Source organism: Temnothorax nylanderi, unplaced genomic scaffold (assembly GCF_030848795.1).
Source record: "Temnothorax nylanderi isolate EJ_2023f unplaced genomic scaffold, tnyl_v1.0 TNYL_tig0088_pilon, whole genome shotgun sequence".
In the NCBI taxonomy this organism is placed as follows: Eukaryota; Metazoa; Arthropoda; class Insecta; order Hymenoptera; family Formicidae; genus Temnothorax; species Temnothorax nylanderi.
The window spans coordinates 139,969-158,762 of NW_027249150.1; the positions used below are offsets into that span (position 1 = coordinate 139,969).

Here is an 18,794-nt window from a genome sequence, read left to right on the forward strand (position 1 = left end):
GCGGTACAACAGAAATATAATATTCGGAACGTAATATAAAATTTACGATTTAAAGTTCGTTATACGTGTTACACATGTGTGTATATATTAAATGTGCTGATGGCATTATAAATTAAACTGAAATTGAACGTTAAATCATACTTCATTGTGCTAATTGCAATTGCAAAGTTTTAATTTTCAAAAATAAAATCACGAAACCTATAACAAGAACCATAATATTCTGTTTGGGTATCCCGAACTCTGCGGCAGGATGAAAAAACTTTTAATCATCAATTATTCACTCCTCATGCAATTAAAAAATTAACGCAAATGCAATCTCGATGCGGACTCGCGCGTCTCCGGTACATCGAAATGCGTACGTGCCGATGAGGAGAACGCGAGGACACAGTCGCGTCGTATATTGAATTAGAAATTGGACGAACGCGCTCGTACAATTAACCCAAGTGGCCCGATGGAATTTCCAATCTCGCATTCGGAAAGCTAATTTAATCACGCGCCCTTTGACCGTCGCGCTCCTCTCCTTTAAAAGTATATCAACGTAATTGAGATGCAAATTAATGAAAAATCTGGCTTTTACGGCTTTTGAACAGTGCAGCAGAGTTTATTTCCAATTTAAAAATGACATAGCAACAAAAAATTCAGTGTACATTACTCTTCAATATTCCGTCATATATATTCTTAATATAATTTTAAAAAATCACCGTTTATAGAAAATTAATTTTTTGTATCGCGTATATTTCGATTATTATATTATACATTATTTAAAATATAATGTACTTTTAAATCTATTCTAAAATCAATTCAAATCGCTGTGATCCCGTATACGCATAGCCGATATTAATCGCGATAACGATCGCCCAAGATTGAACGTTTAATTGAAGTCTTCCCGGAATAGGTAGGTATAGGTAGATGAGACCCCGTGTACCGTCAGACAAGGATACGCGCCAGGAATTCGCGGAATAATATAGGGTGATCCATTAAATGGGCCTCCCGCCGGAATTTCCATATCCATCTTGAGCCGCTTAACTTGACGGCGATCGAAGGCAGGTAGGATCCTTTGATCCGGAGTGGAATCGGTCTTGCGCATTATTAAGGACGCTCGTTTACTCCGAGGGGAGGAGGGGAGGAGGGGAGAGGGACACGCAGGAGTAGAGACAAAAGGGTGAAGAGGGGAAGGGGGTGGGGATAAACCGAGGAGAGGGCCACGAACAGCGCATTTCGATTATGCGGCGTGCATGTTCGAGCGCGTGCATACGTGTGCACGGCTGGGATGCCGCATCGCGATGCTCGCTGCATCACGGCTGCGAATTCCGCAAGCACTCCGACCAAGAATTCGCGAACGAGCAGCACTTCCCAGCAGCCATTCGACGCGCTCGCTCGATCTCTCGACGAGCAAAAAGCCCACCTTCGTGCACCGCGATAAGCAGACAGCCCCGGAGAGAATCAACTGATGGTTTAAACCTGACGATCGCCACATATCGGTTGCGTCGATCGGGAATGCGCGGATCACGGAACCACATCGGCTTTCACAAAGTTAAGCTTTGATAAAATTAATTTTCTCCCTGCAGTGTGAACGTGCATTTAACGCGACACACCTGGCACGATGCTACACAAATAGCATGCACAAAAAGCAGTTTTATAAAATAATAAAAGATAAATCGTTAATATCTCATTTATAATATGCTTTTTATGTACAAATGAAATAATATCTTCCATTATTTCCCATATTATAAAATTCTATGTATTTATATTTTAATGTTAATATTAAATGACTTTTAATATTATAATTAATATTTTATAATTAATACTTTTAATATTTTGTAATTAATATTAAATAGATTTTCTCTTAATAATAACGCATATTTTCAAGATTTATGGATAATTATGAGGAATAAAATTAATTAACTTTAGGAACATACTTGCATTAGTTGCTTTCTGCTCGCATGCAGAAATCCAGAAACGCAACAATCACGCGATTCGAGAAATGACTTTTATTCGTCGAAACGACCGCGACCGTTAAACGCCGTTAAGAGGATCGCGCTTCAGCCGCCTTTGTTCGCGAGTCCAAGGGAAAACTTTCTTTCGAATCATCGCTGCGACTTTTAAATATCTTTTGATACGGCCCTCGCCCTCGGAAAAGCGCGCCGAGAGAAACTCAGGAAGGAAGAAAGGGATAAAACCGCGGTTGCAATGGTTCCTTTAAAGCTGCTCGAAGGGAGATTCATAAAACGAGCTAAGACGAACTCGGTTTCCGTCCTCCCCCCTCACCCCACGCGTCAACTTTCTTTGTGGTCTGTCGGTCTGTCTCTCCCTTTACGGTTTGCGCGTAAGTATATTTACAACACGCGGAGACGCTTTGTTTCAAGGTAACAATAAACGCATACACGCGTGGCGTACATGAAATTTTCTTTGAAAACGCTCGTTGCGCGTTTATTACGTGTTTTTTTCAAGAGAGGGGGGGGGGAACGCGGGACAAATGAAAGCCCTGCTGCTAAACAAGGACGAGGGTGTATTAAATTTGTTTCATTCGTGACAAGCTTCTAAAATAATAAAGAGACAAAGAAAGCGATGTAGTCTATCAAATTGTAAGGTAAAAAATTGAAATGACGATTACAATTTTATTTTCTGAAATAAATACGGATGATAAATTCTATCTATTAATATACCTGAAAAGCATTCATAAAAGTACATTTGTCGTTAAGTTACTTTAGAGAAGTATTCCTGTATTTAAAGCAAGTACGTCTTAACGTACGTCGTAAAGTAACGTCACCGAAATTCTTGAATATTTTTGTTAACATCTCGTGGATTAAACATCGGAAAACGCATCAAAACTTGTTGGTGTCTAATGAAACGCGCAAGTTTCGGGTTCGTATGTTCGATTAATCCGGAAATACCGAACGGTAGAAATAACTTGACGGAGATTCGCCGAAAAGCCTGGTATTATTAACTTCGTCGTAACGCCGGATACTCTACGCTGCGCGTGACAAAAAGCTGCGGTTTCCGCCAATAAAGTACGAAGGGGGTTCGACGCGTTAATGGAACGAAATTGCGGAGGCGAAAGACAGCCGACATATACGGAGTGTTCCAGATTCATCGCGTCCGATTTTCAACCGCGATTTTCTTTGATCGATTCATTTCTCTCGAAATAAAAAGGTCTGTCAATCATTTTCAAATTATCAACAACTAAAATACAATGACGTTCCTCAAGAATTATATTCCTGAAAAGCATATTATATAATGGATCTTATTTGCCATTTAATTTTAGATAACTTCCATAAAATTTCAGTTTCGAACATTTTTAATACATACAGAGATGATTGAGCATTCTAACATGTTATTATTGGTACTGGCCAGTCAAGTTTGTGCTAAGGAAAGATCGATTCAAAACATCGATCGAGAAATACGTAAAGTAATGCCTACGCAAACGGTCCACCCTGTATACGCAAGAAAATCCGCCTAGTAAACGTTCCTCCGTTGATGACCGCGAAAGTTATACGGAAGGCTTCCGGCGAATGAATGGTATTTCACCGTTTCCAGCCCCCTGCAATTCTCCCTGATGTTTCTGTCGCTCTCCCACGATGGCACCCAGCAGCCCTCGTCACCGTGCACCATTTACCAATACGTATTCGTCCTTCTTTTATATATACAGTATGTATATATGTATGTATATATGTCCAAGCTGTCCGCTCCAGATGGAAGAATACCGACCACTTTCTCGCGTTTTCCCTCGGACAGCGACATTTTACTGACATTTTCCACCCCCTCCCCTCCTCCACCCCCTCCCAACCCCTTTCTCTCTTTCCTCTTTCGCGTTTCGCGACGAGGCGTCGATCGACCCGGAATCCAGTCGACTTTTCAGGATAGGGTAGGTACGTAATACACCGATTCGTCTCGGCGAATCGAGAGACAGGGGTTGTGATCCATCAGCTGGTAATTGACAGTGAAATAGTTTGCCCGCGCGTGGAGCATTTATTACACACCGGTTTCCGCGCGGGCGCTTCGATATTTCGGTCTGTGTGTTATCAGTCGCGGCCACTTCGGTCGTCGATAACCCCACCCGCGAAGCGCGAGCTTCATAGAGATCGCAGAGAGTACCGTTGGAATGTATACTAATTGAACAGAGAACAGTAATTTTTCATGATGTAAAACGAGCGTCATAAATCAAGATAAAATGAGAATATACGAAGCTATCGGTCTCGATTATAATTTCCTAAATATGAAACATATTAGACATATATAAGATTTATTTTTGCAAATATATCAATAAATGTATAATAAATGAAAGATAGACATAATGAGAAAAGAAGAAAGAATGCAAAGTAATAAAGGTTAAAGAATGATAACAGTTTAAAAAATTAAACACTGTAAAATATTAAAGGATAAAATTAAAGCCACCTGAGTTAAATGACATTTTGTTATTTTTAACCACCATGTGTGTCAAAATTTATTATTTTAACTCTATTAGTTTAGTTAAATTAACATTGTTTTAGTTAATTTAACGACATATTGAGCCAGTAGCGACCTATAGAAATGGTTAAAAATGATTGAAATTGAATGTATTTGACACTATAACGAATTTAACAGTGAACTTCTAAACCAGTGCGCAAAAGAGCGTGCAAAGATTTTGACAAGCCGCGAAAGTAGAATTTCTTCCAGGTAGCAACGGGATCGTTTCGAGAAGTTGGCGACATTTGTAAGGAACTTTCAGGCAAGAGAGTGGGCACAATTGCGGAACGGAGTCTGACGATCTTCGAGCGAACGATAATTTGACCCGGCGGAATAAGTGGCTTGGACAACTTCGGGATTCATCGTGCTCACGGATGAGGCATCGTGTTTTATACGCAGCATCACGGCTGAGCAATCGCGCTTCCGGACTTCCTGCCTTCGCCGTTGTTTACGGTATTAGCGCGCGCGATACCTCGATTATCTACGTCGCTGAGAATTAGTCGCTCGCCGCCAGAGTTCGGCTTGAATTTATTCGGAGATGCCTCGGAGGAAATTTGCCCTCGTCTATATCTCAGTTAAGACACGCGAGAGAGGAAGCAAGAGAGAGAAAAATACAGAGAAAAAGAGAGAACCTTCTTAATGGCTTAACAAAATCACAAAGCAACGAACCGTCATTCTGCGTGGCGGAAGTGACCTATAAATTTCCAAGCAGAATCAAATGCTTTTGTAACAATAGTGCGAGAGAACAGATGGTGAATAAAGATTTAGAGACTCTTGATAGAACAGATTGTCCCAGAATTTCAAATCTTTTACGGATGCTCTTTAATTAATCTGAAGTTAAAGTTTTTTTACTCAAAAGAAATCGAGACATTAAGTATTAGTTTCTTAGTTGTAAATAGCGATATAAATATACATATATATACTTAAAATAATTTAAATCTTCTTGGAATACAAAAATTTAATTTTTTTAAGTAATAATAATAGATTAACTGAAACATGTGGTGTTCTGCTTTAAACGATGGAGATTCAAGCAAAATTGACTTTAATTTTGTTATCATTGACAATATCTCTCACGCTAACCATCCGAGATAAGCGATCTTATATATTCATTGGAAGCACCAGGGTTCCAGCTTTGAAACGGGATTAAGATCATCTCGCTATAATTTTTCTGCGCGGAGATACATCCGATTACATCCGCCCGCGATCTCAATTAAAATGTCTGAGGGCGTAAATTTTGAAGCGAAATAAATTCTATTTTCATAATTAATCGACAATATCTCACAAACTGGCCCTTCGAGATTAAGCGGCATTGCACTTGTTGGAAGCGCTGGAATCTTAGCTTTCGAACGACATCGAGATCATTTTGCTACGATTTTTCTGTGCAAAGATATTGACGATTATATCGACCCGTGATCGTGCTTTAGGAGCAGAATAAAATGTGCGTTTTCCCTCGATGGACGGCGTATCACGTTTCAAAACGCGTGTACTACATGTTTTTGCGTTTTTTTTTTTGTAACGTATTAACGCACCTGTCAAACTACAATACATGCAAAAAGTACGCATGGCACGGTGTTTTTCTTTTATGAATGGCGCGCATGTGGCAGATTTTGGAAACGCTATAACACGACTAAATTATTTTTTCAGCGCAATATTTATAGACGATAATTATTTTTCAGTTATTTGCTCTATTAAAAAGATATTATTTTCCTTTTTATTAGAATTTTAATTAAAAATTTAATTATCGTTGAATATTAGCATCATTAAATTCTGAAAACGCTTTTTGAACTACGAAGGAGTGATATACGCGCGTTCTTTTATGGCTGCTCAATTAGATTTTGAAGTCTTTCAAGGTACGCGGTCGTAACTAGCAAGGTAAGTGCTTATAGCGCGATTCGATGGAACTCTCTTTGCTATTTTCTAGATAAATACCGATTTAGTCCGTAAATGCCGTCGTCAAATGCCGTCGCGGGAAGAGCGAATGGAAATCTCCGAGGTAAAAGTAAATTTCGCGAAATCTCGCCGAATGGTGATAAGTAAAATGCAGATTCTGACCGTGCCCCACGCGCCCCTCGGGGAAACTGGCGACAATTGTCGCCTCGAATCGAAGACCGAAGGGAAAAGAGCGGACAATAGAAACGCCCGAGTCATTTGCGACGGCGCGCATTCAAGAGAAACTGCTAGTTCGGAAAAGTTGGGAGGTCGAGCGCTACGTGAACGGAAAAGATTATCGTCGATATCGTCCCGAGAAATGTCGCCCCGAGATTCTTAATCCGCTCAATGGGGGGGAAACCCGAGCGCAGATCGTCACGCGCGATGACAGCCGGAGAATAATGATTGTTATTTATTTACCATCCCCCGATGGAAGAGATCTTAAATGGAAAGAGGTAGCGAACGGATTTTGCATCGATTCCGAAGAGATCGATGAAATTACTTCGCCGGGTTTAAGGCTTCAGGCCGGGATGAAATGGATTTTATTCATGAGCTCCGAAAATGTATGACGATAATTCTCCTCGCTCTTATCCGCTTCGCAGTCTAGCGTGATTCATTCCAGAATAGAAGTCCATTTCAAATTATTGCAACGGTCGAGATGATAAATAGTTATTGCACAACCAGATCGCATAAATGCTCGAAGTAGGTGTTACGATGACGTGAAGCGATCTTTGCCCGAGGCAGCCTGAGGCGACCGCGTAATATAGTAACAAAGAGAAAGAGAAAGAGAAAGAGAAAGAAGAAGAAGAAAGTTTACATTTGTTTGTGAAACTCAGGAGAGAGGAAATGCATGTAAACCGACACTGGCGCAAGATGGATGGAGGAACTGTGATGTAACGTTGATGTTCGACCCAATTATCCGGAGATTGTCCAAAGTCCACTATCTCGTTCGGAGTAACAGGATGAACTTGGGTTTAACTTTGCTCGAATCGAAATAGCTGGCTATATTCTATGCCATTCTATGGCGATTACGCTGAACAAAGGTGCGCGCTATAACAATTGAAACTTAGATTCGAACATTATTTGGGAAAGCGGAGCTCAAACGGGGGCGCCCCGTTGCGAGTGTTTGCGTACCATTTCACGCTTCGAAAGAGACGAGAATTAATTTGCATGCCTGTTAATATAAACTACAATTTGTATTTTGTTCCGTAATTATTGTATAATTATATAATTATTGTATAAAGTGAGACGGAGAGTGAAAGCTGCATACGTTTAGAAACTCTGCCCCGCCCCCTGTTCCTATGAAGCAATATCAAGCAATATTTTCGCTGTTAAATCAGCCAATCTTTATGTTTCGTCCCATGGCATTAAGTCGTGCCAAAAGTTTTCCTCGCTTTTCCATGGCTCTTTACATCCCGCGTAAAATCCGTTTTAAGCTTGCTCAATGATTTACAATTTTGCAGTTTTAAGATATTTTCAATATTCCATAAAGCTAAAGCTTTAAGCTAAATTTTTCATATTATTTATGTTTAATATTATTTATGTCTCAAAAAAAGTTTTTCCAAATAAAAAGTCTAGAAAACTGTCACGTTCCAGAAAAATATACATATGTATATATACATATTATTTTTTAAATATTTTTATATATCTAATCAAATAGAAAGAAAGAAATTAAATTATTAAGTATTAGTAATATAATTATTAATTATTTAGTACTTTTTAACAAATACTAAATAATTAAGTATAAAAATATTATTAAAATAAATAAAATTATTTAATATTTATACAAGACAAAAGAAAATTAAGCACATAAAAAATTAATTAATTAAAAATAATTCAATAAATTAAAAAATTCTATAACAAGTAGCGTATTATCTGTTTGTAAGTTTAAATTTTCCATATGCAATTCTAATGCAGTAATACCTTATGAAATTGTGTGATTTTTCTGACAGTTCTAGCCAGAAATTTAAAACTTAAAATCCTTATTAAGATTATTAATTAATTATCAATTACGTCGTCAAGTCTGGATTTGGATAGAAACTGCGAAACTCGAGCAATCGATATTTCTATCATCGACGGAAAGGGGAAGAGAAAACGAGATGGAAAAGACGTTAAGACGCACGCGAGTGGGTACGTAAACTGGGTCGTTCGCATGGAATCGTCGTCGTTTCGTTCCGAGAGAGAGAGAGAGAGAAAAAAAGAGGCAGAAAGGATCAAATAATGAACCTGTTGAGGCGCCAGATGGATGGAGAGGCTGCTTATGATGGTGACTTCCAGCTCGACTCGCTCGGAACCGGCGGTATTGTTCGCGTGGCAGACATATCTGCCGGCGTCCTCGACCCGGGCCGGCTGCAATACCAGGACGCCGGCGCGCGCGTGTATCCTCTCCGAGTTGAAGACCATCGTCGTGCCCGACACGGACTCGCGGAACCAGAGGTACGTCGGCGGCGGGTTACCCTGCGAGATGCACGACAGCACGATCGTCTCGCCGGTGCGGATCGGTCCGGGATTCACCCGCTCGTTGAATCGCGGCGGCGACGAGTTGCGGTGCTCTGAAACAGAAGGAGGGAAACCGCAAGTCAGAAAAGTTTCACTTTCATAATGCGATTAAGACTCGAGCTTCTCACTTGTCTCGAGTTGTATCGCGTATAAGGTAAATGTACCAATGCCTGGTCACGTACCTATTTCTGGACATTTTTATCATTTTAGTCCTTAAATAAGTTATAACGCGAATTAAAATCAAAGAATCAAAGATAAAAATGTTTTTCTTGTATTATATTTTTATCTTTGATTTTAATTCACGTTATACTTATTTAAGAACTAAAATGATAAAAGTGTCTAGACATAGGTCTTAAGTGTCCCGGCAATTGGTACATTTACCTTACACCATAAGGATTTAATAAGGATAAAAAGGATAAGGCCTTCTTTCGAAGAGCCCTCAGCTTACGTATGCTTTTGACTTGGTTCTTTAATACATTTATACTCTGTAATAACATGCTAATTTACAACGCTGATGAGCGAGACCGACGTAGTTTCGGCAGTGCTCGAAACTAATTTTCTATGTAATTAGGACTTTCCATTGTTGTCTATTATAATAGCGAGAATATCCGAGAATCGCGAGATTGTCGTGCGATACCTGAGAGAAGAATCGATAACATTTTATCTTAATTTGCGAGTTTGTAAATTAATTCGAACTGACTATATTTCCATGTTCACGGTACAATAACGTCGAAATTACGGTAATATCAATCGCGCAGCTGCTCGTGACTGCGAAGCTTTCGTAACGTAAAGTGGAGAGCACGTTTTTTTTTTCGATATTCAAATATATTTAAATGAATGACATACGCACGCGCGATAAACCAATTCGGACGTATGCGCACGCGGTTGTATTAATAATGCAGCAAAATTTCAGAAATATCCGATTATCGGCCGTGCGCATTATTAATGCATGTTAACCGGCGCGTGTATTTGCCTAACGAAATTCAACGTATGCAAATTATTGCGGGTGTGCATGCATTGTTGCATAAGCATTAATAAATTATTAGTCAACAAGCATACTCGGACGGCGCGTTTACACCGCGTTCCGTTACCTTAAACGAGAACGGGATGGTCGGAAATTTAAGGCGCTCTGAAAACGCGCTCCTCCCGCTGATTTCGGTCCGGACGATTCTCCGCGGGATATTTTACGATATACGTGCCTCCCCGGGAAGTCGTTAAGAAAGAAATCTCTCCGCGGAGTTGGCTGAGCAGACAGAGATCCTGCGTTAACTTTTTAATGTACATAACATAAAAATCGCGGAACATTGTCCCGCACTTTTCCCGAAGCGAAACTTCGCGGAAAGTTTCAAATCCGATACTTTTTGCCGCTATTAATTTCGCCATTTTAATGCTGTTTTGATGCTCTGGAAATTTTTAACGGTATTCCATCTTCCTAAGTTATGCGCTTTCTTATTTATATCGCGAAATTAATTTTAAAAAGTTTATTTCGTATGTAGAATTTGTAATTAAAGCGCCGACAAGAAATTAGAAATAAATTGGCGCGTGAAAAATGTCATCGTTCTCCTCAGCTATGTCAATGATTGCGAGAGCGGTTTAATAGACAAAGCCGTCGACATTCCGAAATCCACCGCACTCCCTCGAAAATGCAGAGAAAGGAAGACATTCGGGGAATGAATGTAAATCCCTTCCATTTCACGTAGTAGCAGCAGCAGTATGCGCGCGTCGTATTCAGTGAAATCCGCGTGTAAATTTCAGGACGCGCAGTTTTATCGCGGCTAATAGAATCAATAAACCGAGCTCCGTCACGTCGATGAAAACGTCGGAGGCAATTCTGTACGGCCGCGAAGGGGTTAATTACGTCCCGAACGAAGAGCGGCAATGACGACGGCGACGATGACGACGGCGAAACGAGCGTCCAATTTCTTGGCGTTCCGGCGAGAACACGGAGAGGGTTGGTAAGCGGTACTGCCCCGTCGAATAACGAGCGTTTTATTTCTCCTTTTAGCAACGATTAAGCGTTTCTCTCCCACCCTTCCTTCTCCTCGAGACAGAGGGGTGTTTGTCCCTGGACCAGTCTCGGACAGCGCGACGCCGCGGCCTTTTACGGCCGCACTATTTTATAATGGCGCTTTTGTCTGGCCGGCGTTATTATTGTAATTTAAGCTGATGGCGTATTGATCGTCGCAGTACCTCTATCTCGTTCTCGTTCCCGCCCCCGCGACTTGTCTCGCTCGATCTTGCATCCCCCTGTCTCTCTTTCTCTCTGTCGCTCCCTCTCGTCTCCTCTTTGGTGCACACACCCTCTCCGATCCAACGTCCCCTTCTCTCTCATGACGCTTTCTCTCTCTCTCTCTCTCTCTCTCTCTCTCTCTCTCTCTCTCTCTCTCTCTCTCTCTCTCTCTCTCTCTCTCTCTCTCTCTCTCTCTCTCTCTCTCTCTCTCTCTCTCTCTCTCTCTCTCTTTCTCTCCTGCCTCCTCTGTTCTCTCTACAGCACTGTGCAATTCTAGTTGCCATATTCCTGCACAACGCCACCGCCACCACACCCTTGTTCATATCCTCGTTCGGTGCACCGTCGTCGTCTCGTGCATATGCACGTCGAAAAGTTTTTACGCCATTTACATCCCGACTTACGCCCCTTGACGTCAACGTCGTCGTCGCTGTCGCCGGCATCGTAGTCGTCGTCGTCGTCGTTGTCGCTCGTGCAAACAAAAAAATATGGCCTCGAGGTGCGCTGTTGCAAGTGTCACAACTGCATTTTGCTGCACGCGTCCGGCGATGAAAGTTCACTGACAAATCCTCGACAATGCCAGGAGCGAATATGCGCGCGGAGAGAGTATTTTCCTTGCCTTAATATATTTTTGCAGTACACGGTAAATCTTGTACATTACGCAATTGTGACACGCAAATACTTCTGAAAAGCGTAGAAAGGTGAAAAGTTAATAATTTTTGCAATTAACGCATTCCGCGTTTCTTCCCATATACGCTTTTTTCTTCGAGAACGAATTCGTCGATCGTGATCGCGCTGGAAATGTTTAATACGCGACTTCTCAGCATGACGGAAAGCTCGAAAAGCTTTCGTTTTTCGGCATACATGACAGCGAAACGCCATATCGGCTGGTGCAAACGTCAACATGTCGAGAAGTTTTTATTATATGCTGTGCAATGCGCGCCTTACACTTCAAACGTCAGCACTCTCGTTAACGCAGGGCAAAAAGAATGCCGCTGCGACATGATTCAGCAATTTTAAAAGCGGATTTTATCCCATACTCTCCATTACCGGAGTTCATCAACAGATGTCGATTAATGACATCATACACTCACGACGTATAAATGTCGAAGGGAAATATCGCCGAGTCACGCATAATTTTAACGATACAACGCGAAATCACTTAGCGTTTTACCCATAAAAGATTTTTTTTAGTTTGACAGTCAAATAGAAACGTTAATAAAATAAAGAATAACATACATTATAGAATATAATTGTATACTAAAATTAATAAACGACGTAGATTTTCGTAATTAAGATAAAACCTCAACGATAGAAGCCGTTTGTGTATAAATTTAATTAATAATCGAAATAAAAAATTTTTCAAACTGCAGAAATGTCGAAGATGCTTGATAATGAGTGGTTCTTTTGTATAAAATAGTGAACCACGAAGTAAAACCACGAAGTAAGTATGCTATTCCATTCTCGAGTGATATCCAAAAACAATGCGGCACTTTATGCAAATTTTTCTAATTTTCTAATTTTAGAAACAAATTATCCTATATTTCTAAATAATAGAACATATACGCAAGAACAAGATCAGGAAATAAATTCATAAACTAGATAAATCTGGAGTACCTGGATATATCGCTCCAGGGATTTTATTTCGCGAATTAATCAGCCATGGCATCACATAAAACAAGTGTTTAAAAATCTTTGGGTTGGCATTTTATTAATTACGTAACGTAAAGCCAAATTTCGAGAGAGGAAAGGTGCGACCTGCTCTTTGATTGGTAAATGAAAAAGCAGAAAGAGAGACGGAAGAGGAAGAGGGGAAGAAAAAGTAATAATATATAAGAGAGAGAGAGAGAGAGAGAGAGAGAGAGAGAGAGAGAGAGAGAGAGAGAGAGAGAGAGAGAGAGCACGCAGAAACCACAGAACGGTTAGTATATCCCATACATTCTCTTTCTCTCTCTTTCTCTCTCTCTCTCTCTCTCTCCCCCCTCTTTCTCTCTCGCTCTGTCTCGTCGCACGCGATGTCCAATTAAAGCTCTCGAGCCGGTGACTCCAATTAAGACTCTATTAAATATACACCCGGCGCGTGTGTATCGTCGTCAAAGCGAAATTCAAATGGCGTTGGCAGTCCTCCTCCCTCCAATTCGCGCTCGTGTATTTGCCTCGAACAAACGACCCCGGTCGTAATAAAGTTGGCGCTAATTAACCGTGCGAGGTCCCTTATCGCGCATTATGGAACATACTTGCCGCACCATGCGGCGTCTTTTCTGCCACGGTCGTTTTACGCGTTCTCCCTCGCCAATTTTATTTCGTGGTATCGTATTAATATAAGCGACGGCGGTTCTCTCTTCCCCATCACCTTAAGGGTAGAAATCGTGCGAGTTTGATTTAGACCATAAACTTATTCGAGGAGATTATAGCAATTAGTCTCGGGTAGGAAACACGAAGATTTTTCTGTTAATTAACCGCGTCGGTGGGAACGATACAAAGATCGTATAGTTATAGAAATTTAGTTAAGTTAATACAAAATGGCCTCAGGCGACGCTTGCGAATTTCGAAAGGGCCAAGTGACGCGAGGCGGACATTTCAGATCTTTAAAGTAATTTTGGCTTAAGGCAAGTTTAATCATTTATGCAGATAAGGGACACTCGCGGAATTAATCGCGCATGCATTATCGGCAAGCATATTACGCCACCAAAGTTCCGGTCGCTCCGCAGTCCATGGTACGCATATATAATTTAATGTCATCCACTGATTGCTTCGGAATTCAGGTCACGAGTCACGACGCGATACCCGCCGCGTGCAATTTGCGCCCGGAGGCGCACGTATGCGCGTCGCCGTCGCGATATTGCTCGAGATAATAACGGCGATTTATATCCCCGGAATAAGAGCCACTCTCGAGTTAGCCGGGACTGCGCGACCGAAGTCGCTTTTCAGCCACCGAATTTAAACCTGAGTATTCTACAAAATTTGGTTAGGTATGTACGGAAAGGCTACTTGCGTCTCGCATTATTAACTTCTTTTTACGAATAAAAGCGAAACTATTAAGCGCTTATTAAGTTTAAATTCAATTAGTATTCTCGCTGCGATCTTTATATCAAATATTTTTGTACTGAATTGTTCGAAATAATTTTTGTGAATTTCATAAAATATTTCAAATATTGAAATTTCAAGCTCAAAAATAATATTTGCAAGCGTGTCGAACCTTCCGAATCGTCGGTTTGATAACGGTTTATTTTTTTTTCATTACTGTACTATACTTGCATATTTTAACGCATATTTGCAGTGAAATCACCATTCCATTAACAATGTATAGTCGCGAAAAATGTCATTCCGCTGAAAATTTACACGATCGAACGCTGACAAAGCCATACATTACGCGTATTACATAAATCGCGTCGCACATAAATTATTTTACCGAAGTCAATGTCAAAGCTGATAATTTATCGGAGAGTGTTTCGGATTCCTTTCGAACGACAGCCTAGCAGATTTTCCGCGTAAAAGCGAATGAGTATAATTTTAATCGTCGGCTCGCGACGAGCGAAATAATACCGCTCGTTACTTACTCGATTAAATTATTATCTTTACGCCGCAATTGGTTGGCCGCGGGACAGCGTGATAGCGTTGTCTTTGCATTAAATTGCGCCCCGGTCGCCCCGGATGACCCGATAACTCATTTCCAGACGTATATTACGCGAAAGAGCAGGAACGAGTAACTTGCCCTGAACGCAAAAAGAGAAACTTAATTATGACTTCGGCCCCGCGGCGCCATTGTACGGCGCACGATACGACGCGACGGGAGGGGCGTTACACTAAAAAAACCGATATAATTTAACGTGCGCCGCTCGAAACTTGTTTCGTTAATGCGGAATACTTTATCCGCGGTAATTCTGGGAAAGGGAGTCCATCCCGCCGTTAACAGGATTAAGCGGAAAAATTATCGGGGTGTATTGCACGACAGCCGCGGATTAGTAAAAAAAAAAAAACGGCTGAGTGAACGGACGATCGGAGTAAACGCGATGTTTTGGCGTCCGCAGTCGAAAGAAAATAAAAGAAAATAAAATGAGCTGAATCGTAGAGTTAAATAGAGACGTAGGGAAACGTCAATCCGCCCTCACGTGTAAGCGAAATACTCGCCGAATTTAACATGGCGTTCCCAGAATTACATCCTTTATTTCTACTCGCGCGCAAAGTCCGCGCCCGTTGTGTTGTTTGCGAAAATAATTGTCGCCGTTTATGGAGTTTGCTCGCGCGTATACTTTCGCCCTTTCAGCGTCGTACACGAGCGTTGTATTTTCGAGCGTTTCTGCCTCTCGCTGTTTGCATTGAATTATGCCGGCTTTACGACGACGTCGTCGTCGCACGCGCGTGTGTAATACGCGAAGGTAAATACGAGAAGAAAAGGCAGGAGCACGTAAGCTCGCGAGAGTCCCGCTCTCTCTCTCTCTCTCTCTCCTGTCTCTCTTTCCCGCCGCCAAATTCTCCGCCGCGATCTCGCCAATGCGCTTAAATGAGCGACAGGCGCATGGCAGCGTACGCCAGATGTAACGTTGATATTTCCCCTTAATTCCGAACAAATAGTCTCGCACCACCAGAAACTCTTTCCCACGCAGTACGGTATACATTTATAATTGAACGTTTAATCAAACTTTTTTGTAAAAAGATAAAAACGTCGAATAATACATGAAAAGTGGGAATTTCAACTGCACGAACAATAATGAAATTCGAGATTCCCTCACGATTTAATGAGAGAACTTTATTGCGATGTGGACGGCAGCATGTCGCGCGGGATTCCTTATAACCGCGCCGTTGGAGACTACCGCTCGGTATGCCAACGTGGAGAGATCTACCAGAGATATCGGGGTGCATGGCTTGACGATGGCTCGATAAGGGTACGGTGCTGTGACGGCGCGCCGCTGCATTGTTTCTTGCCGACGTTGCTGCACACAACGCAGCGCTGCATCGGCGACTCAGTGGATTGCACTTAGCTTCTCCGCCGTGTTTCTTGCGCCATCCCCCCGCCAATAAGGCGACCTCCTCCGCTGGGTACGCTCTTCTTTCTCTCACCCCCGGTCGCTTTATCCCTTTCGCTTCGCCTCGCCGACCCTGCCGCCATTGACCGAAGCCGCGGAGGTCCAATAAAAGCCCATCCCCCTAAGTTATTCCGCGGATTTCCGCGAGTTCGAGGGTGACTCGGGGGGAAAACGGAGGACGCGGGAGAGCAAAGCGAGGGTAAATTTTCAAATGCGTTTCCACAGAGAGAAACGTGGGGCGCGAGGGGAGAAGAAAGTGGAGCGAGAGAAGAAGCAGGAGGCGAGCGATGCAAAGACGGCGCTCACGATTCATCGCGTTTCGAGAGCAACATCGGCAGAATTTAATATCGAGCAACGAAAGTTTAATTAGTCGGAAGTTAGGAAATCGCGACTCGACGGAATTCGCGCCGACAGACGGACAGACAAGCAGACAGACGGACGCCGAAACGAAACGATACCCCGTCCATGCCGTGTTTATAAAACGCGGCAATGCCGCGATGATGAGTTGTAAAAAGGGAAGGTAGAAGCGTTTAAGAAACGTCCTTATATTGTAGAACGTAATGAAGATTTCTCTCAATGGCGCTTAACTCGGTCGGATTATATGCGGACTTAAGGGGAAAAATTTAATTAAAACTTCAGAAAGATGTTTTTCAGGCATTTGAATGCGAAACAAGTTTGCGAAAAAAATGTTGCGCGCAACATTGCCTATAACTTTCATCGCTACAAGATGCCACGATTATATTTTTAAGCTACAGTGTTTTAAATTAACTAAATTTCACACTGTATTCTGTTAAAGATTTCGATCAAGTTAAGTCTAATTAAATTAGATAATCATTCCTTCGTGTTAGATATTATTTAATCCAATTTAGGCTTATCATATAAGAATGAGTTCGAAATTTGCTACATACGTTAAAACATGTTACATGATACTCAAATAATCAAAAGAATACATTGCAGAAATACACAAACAAAAATTTACAGTTTAGTGACGATGAGTTTAAAGCTAGAATTACCGATGTCCTAGTTTGTACTGCAATTGTAATACTAATTGCCGAGTGCTCTCAACCGAGATTAATTGGATGTTTGATTTTTGTCAAAGCGACAATTTTTCTAGAATTCATCGTAAAATTGTAAACGTTAAAATAAATTTTGCAGCTATATAACCGTATCGGGCTTCGATAAACAAAATTGCGTTATAAATTTACTACGCATATATAAAATTTATCGATACATCTCTTATTTGTGTCATGACACCATTTTTATATGTACTATTTTTGATTGCCTAGAATTGCGAGATAACTAACACGTTGAAATGTAATGTACAGATATTTAAATTAAAGTATTTTTAACGAAATTGTATACACATACATACACATATTTTTTTTTTAGAGAGAGAAGAGAGACAAGAATTATATTTTCTACTACTTTCTCTACTTTTAGTTGCATATTATTTAACATGTTACATATCTGTACATTAGAAGTAAAAAATCGTATCTCCAGTTTTCGTCAAAATGGAGTTGATACATTTTTCAGTATAACAGGAGCTTAAATTGTATAATGAGGAAGCGCCTTATGTCTATTATTATTAATTCCTAAGATACGGTGTTTAAAAACATGTATCGAAAATTTTTATAATGTCTAATTTTTAAACCAGGTACAACGTGTTATTGGCAGTTGTACTATTAAACGTGTCAATTAAATTACTTTATTAAAAACTTAATAAATCAAGTTGCTACTGTTATTTTATATCTAAAAAAATATATCGTTTCCCTATTTAAAACTTTAAACCTTGATTTCTCTGAATTTATAATAATGGAGATATGATTCTTTACCTCTAAGGTACGGATACTTGTTTTTTTACGTTATCGCAAATCTTAACAAATTCTGTTTTTCTCTCAAATCAAGCTTGGACTCCGGACATTGTTCATCACGCGGGACTTATGCTGCAGAAGCTCGTCGTCTGTTCACGACGCGCTTACTTGGCTCGCGAAATTTTTCCGAATATTCCGCATGGAGCCGGGTCGTAAATAAAAGGGAATCGCGCAAGTTTCGCGTACCCGGCGGCGGCGGCGGACTGTTCGGGACCGCAATGTGAATTGCACACGGGATTTTGGCTGGTGTCTCCCCAACCCGGAGTCAGAGAAAAGCGTCGATTCGGCGTCGCGGTGCGCAGCGTACCAAAAGTTCTCCCTCGTTTTCTCTCTCGCCTCCTATCTCCTTCTGTCTCTATCGATGCAAAAAGACGCCCTCGAGAAAACGAGATCACCTCGCCGACGAAGGCGGCGAAGATGCTAAACTCACCGGGAACTATTCGGCCGTCGAACTAATTTAACGCTCGGTTTAACAGGGACCGCCCGACCTGTCCTCGACTTGTTCCACTGCGATGCGAATCGTGGCCATAAAGGAGCCGTCGACTATCTCGATATGACTCTCGCTCTATCTCGCCGACGAACTTTCGGCGGAGATCGACATTATCATCGATAGTTAAATACCTTCCGGTACGTTTTAGTTACGAGATCGCACGCCTCGTCTGCTTAATGAGAATTCACCGTAAATTTAACTTTTAGTGTTCTTCGTAAGTCTGGCAATCCTCGCGATGCGTTTCGGAAAAAAGTTTGGTACGGTTTTTCGGTTTGGAAGCTTTTTGGCCTAAGAGCCGGACTGAA

At 41.3% G+C, this 18,794-nt stretch overlaps 1 protein-coding gene across 3 annotated transcripts in view; it reads right to left on the reverse strand.

The window, feature by feature from the left end:
* Positions 1-18,794, reverse strand: part of LOC139774849 (cell adhesion molecule Dscam2) — a 166,484-nt gene that overhangs the window by 44,653 nt on the left and 103,037 nt on the right. For all 3 annotated transcript variants that reach the window (XM_071710345.1, XM_071710343.1, XM_071710344.1), the window contains exon 6: positions 8,602-8,927. In XM_071710345.1, the coding sequence (XP_071566446.1) occupies positions 8,602-8,927 (326 nt within the window). The remainder of the gene's footprint in view (positions 1-8,601; positions 8,928-18,794) is intronic.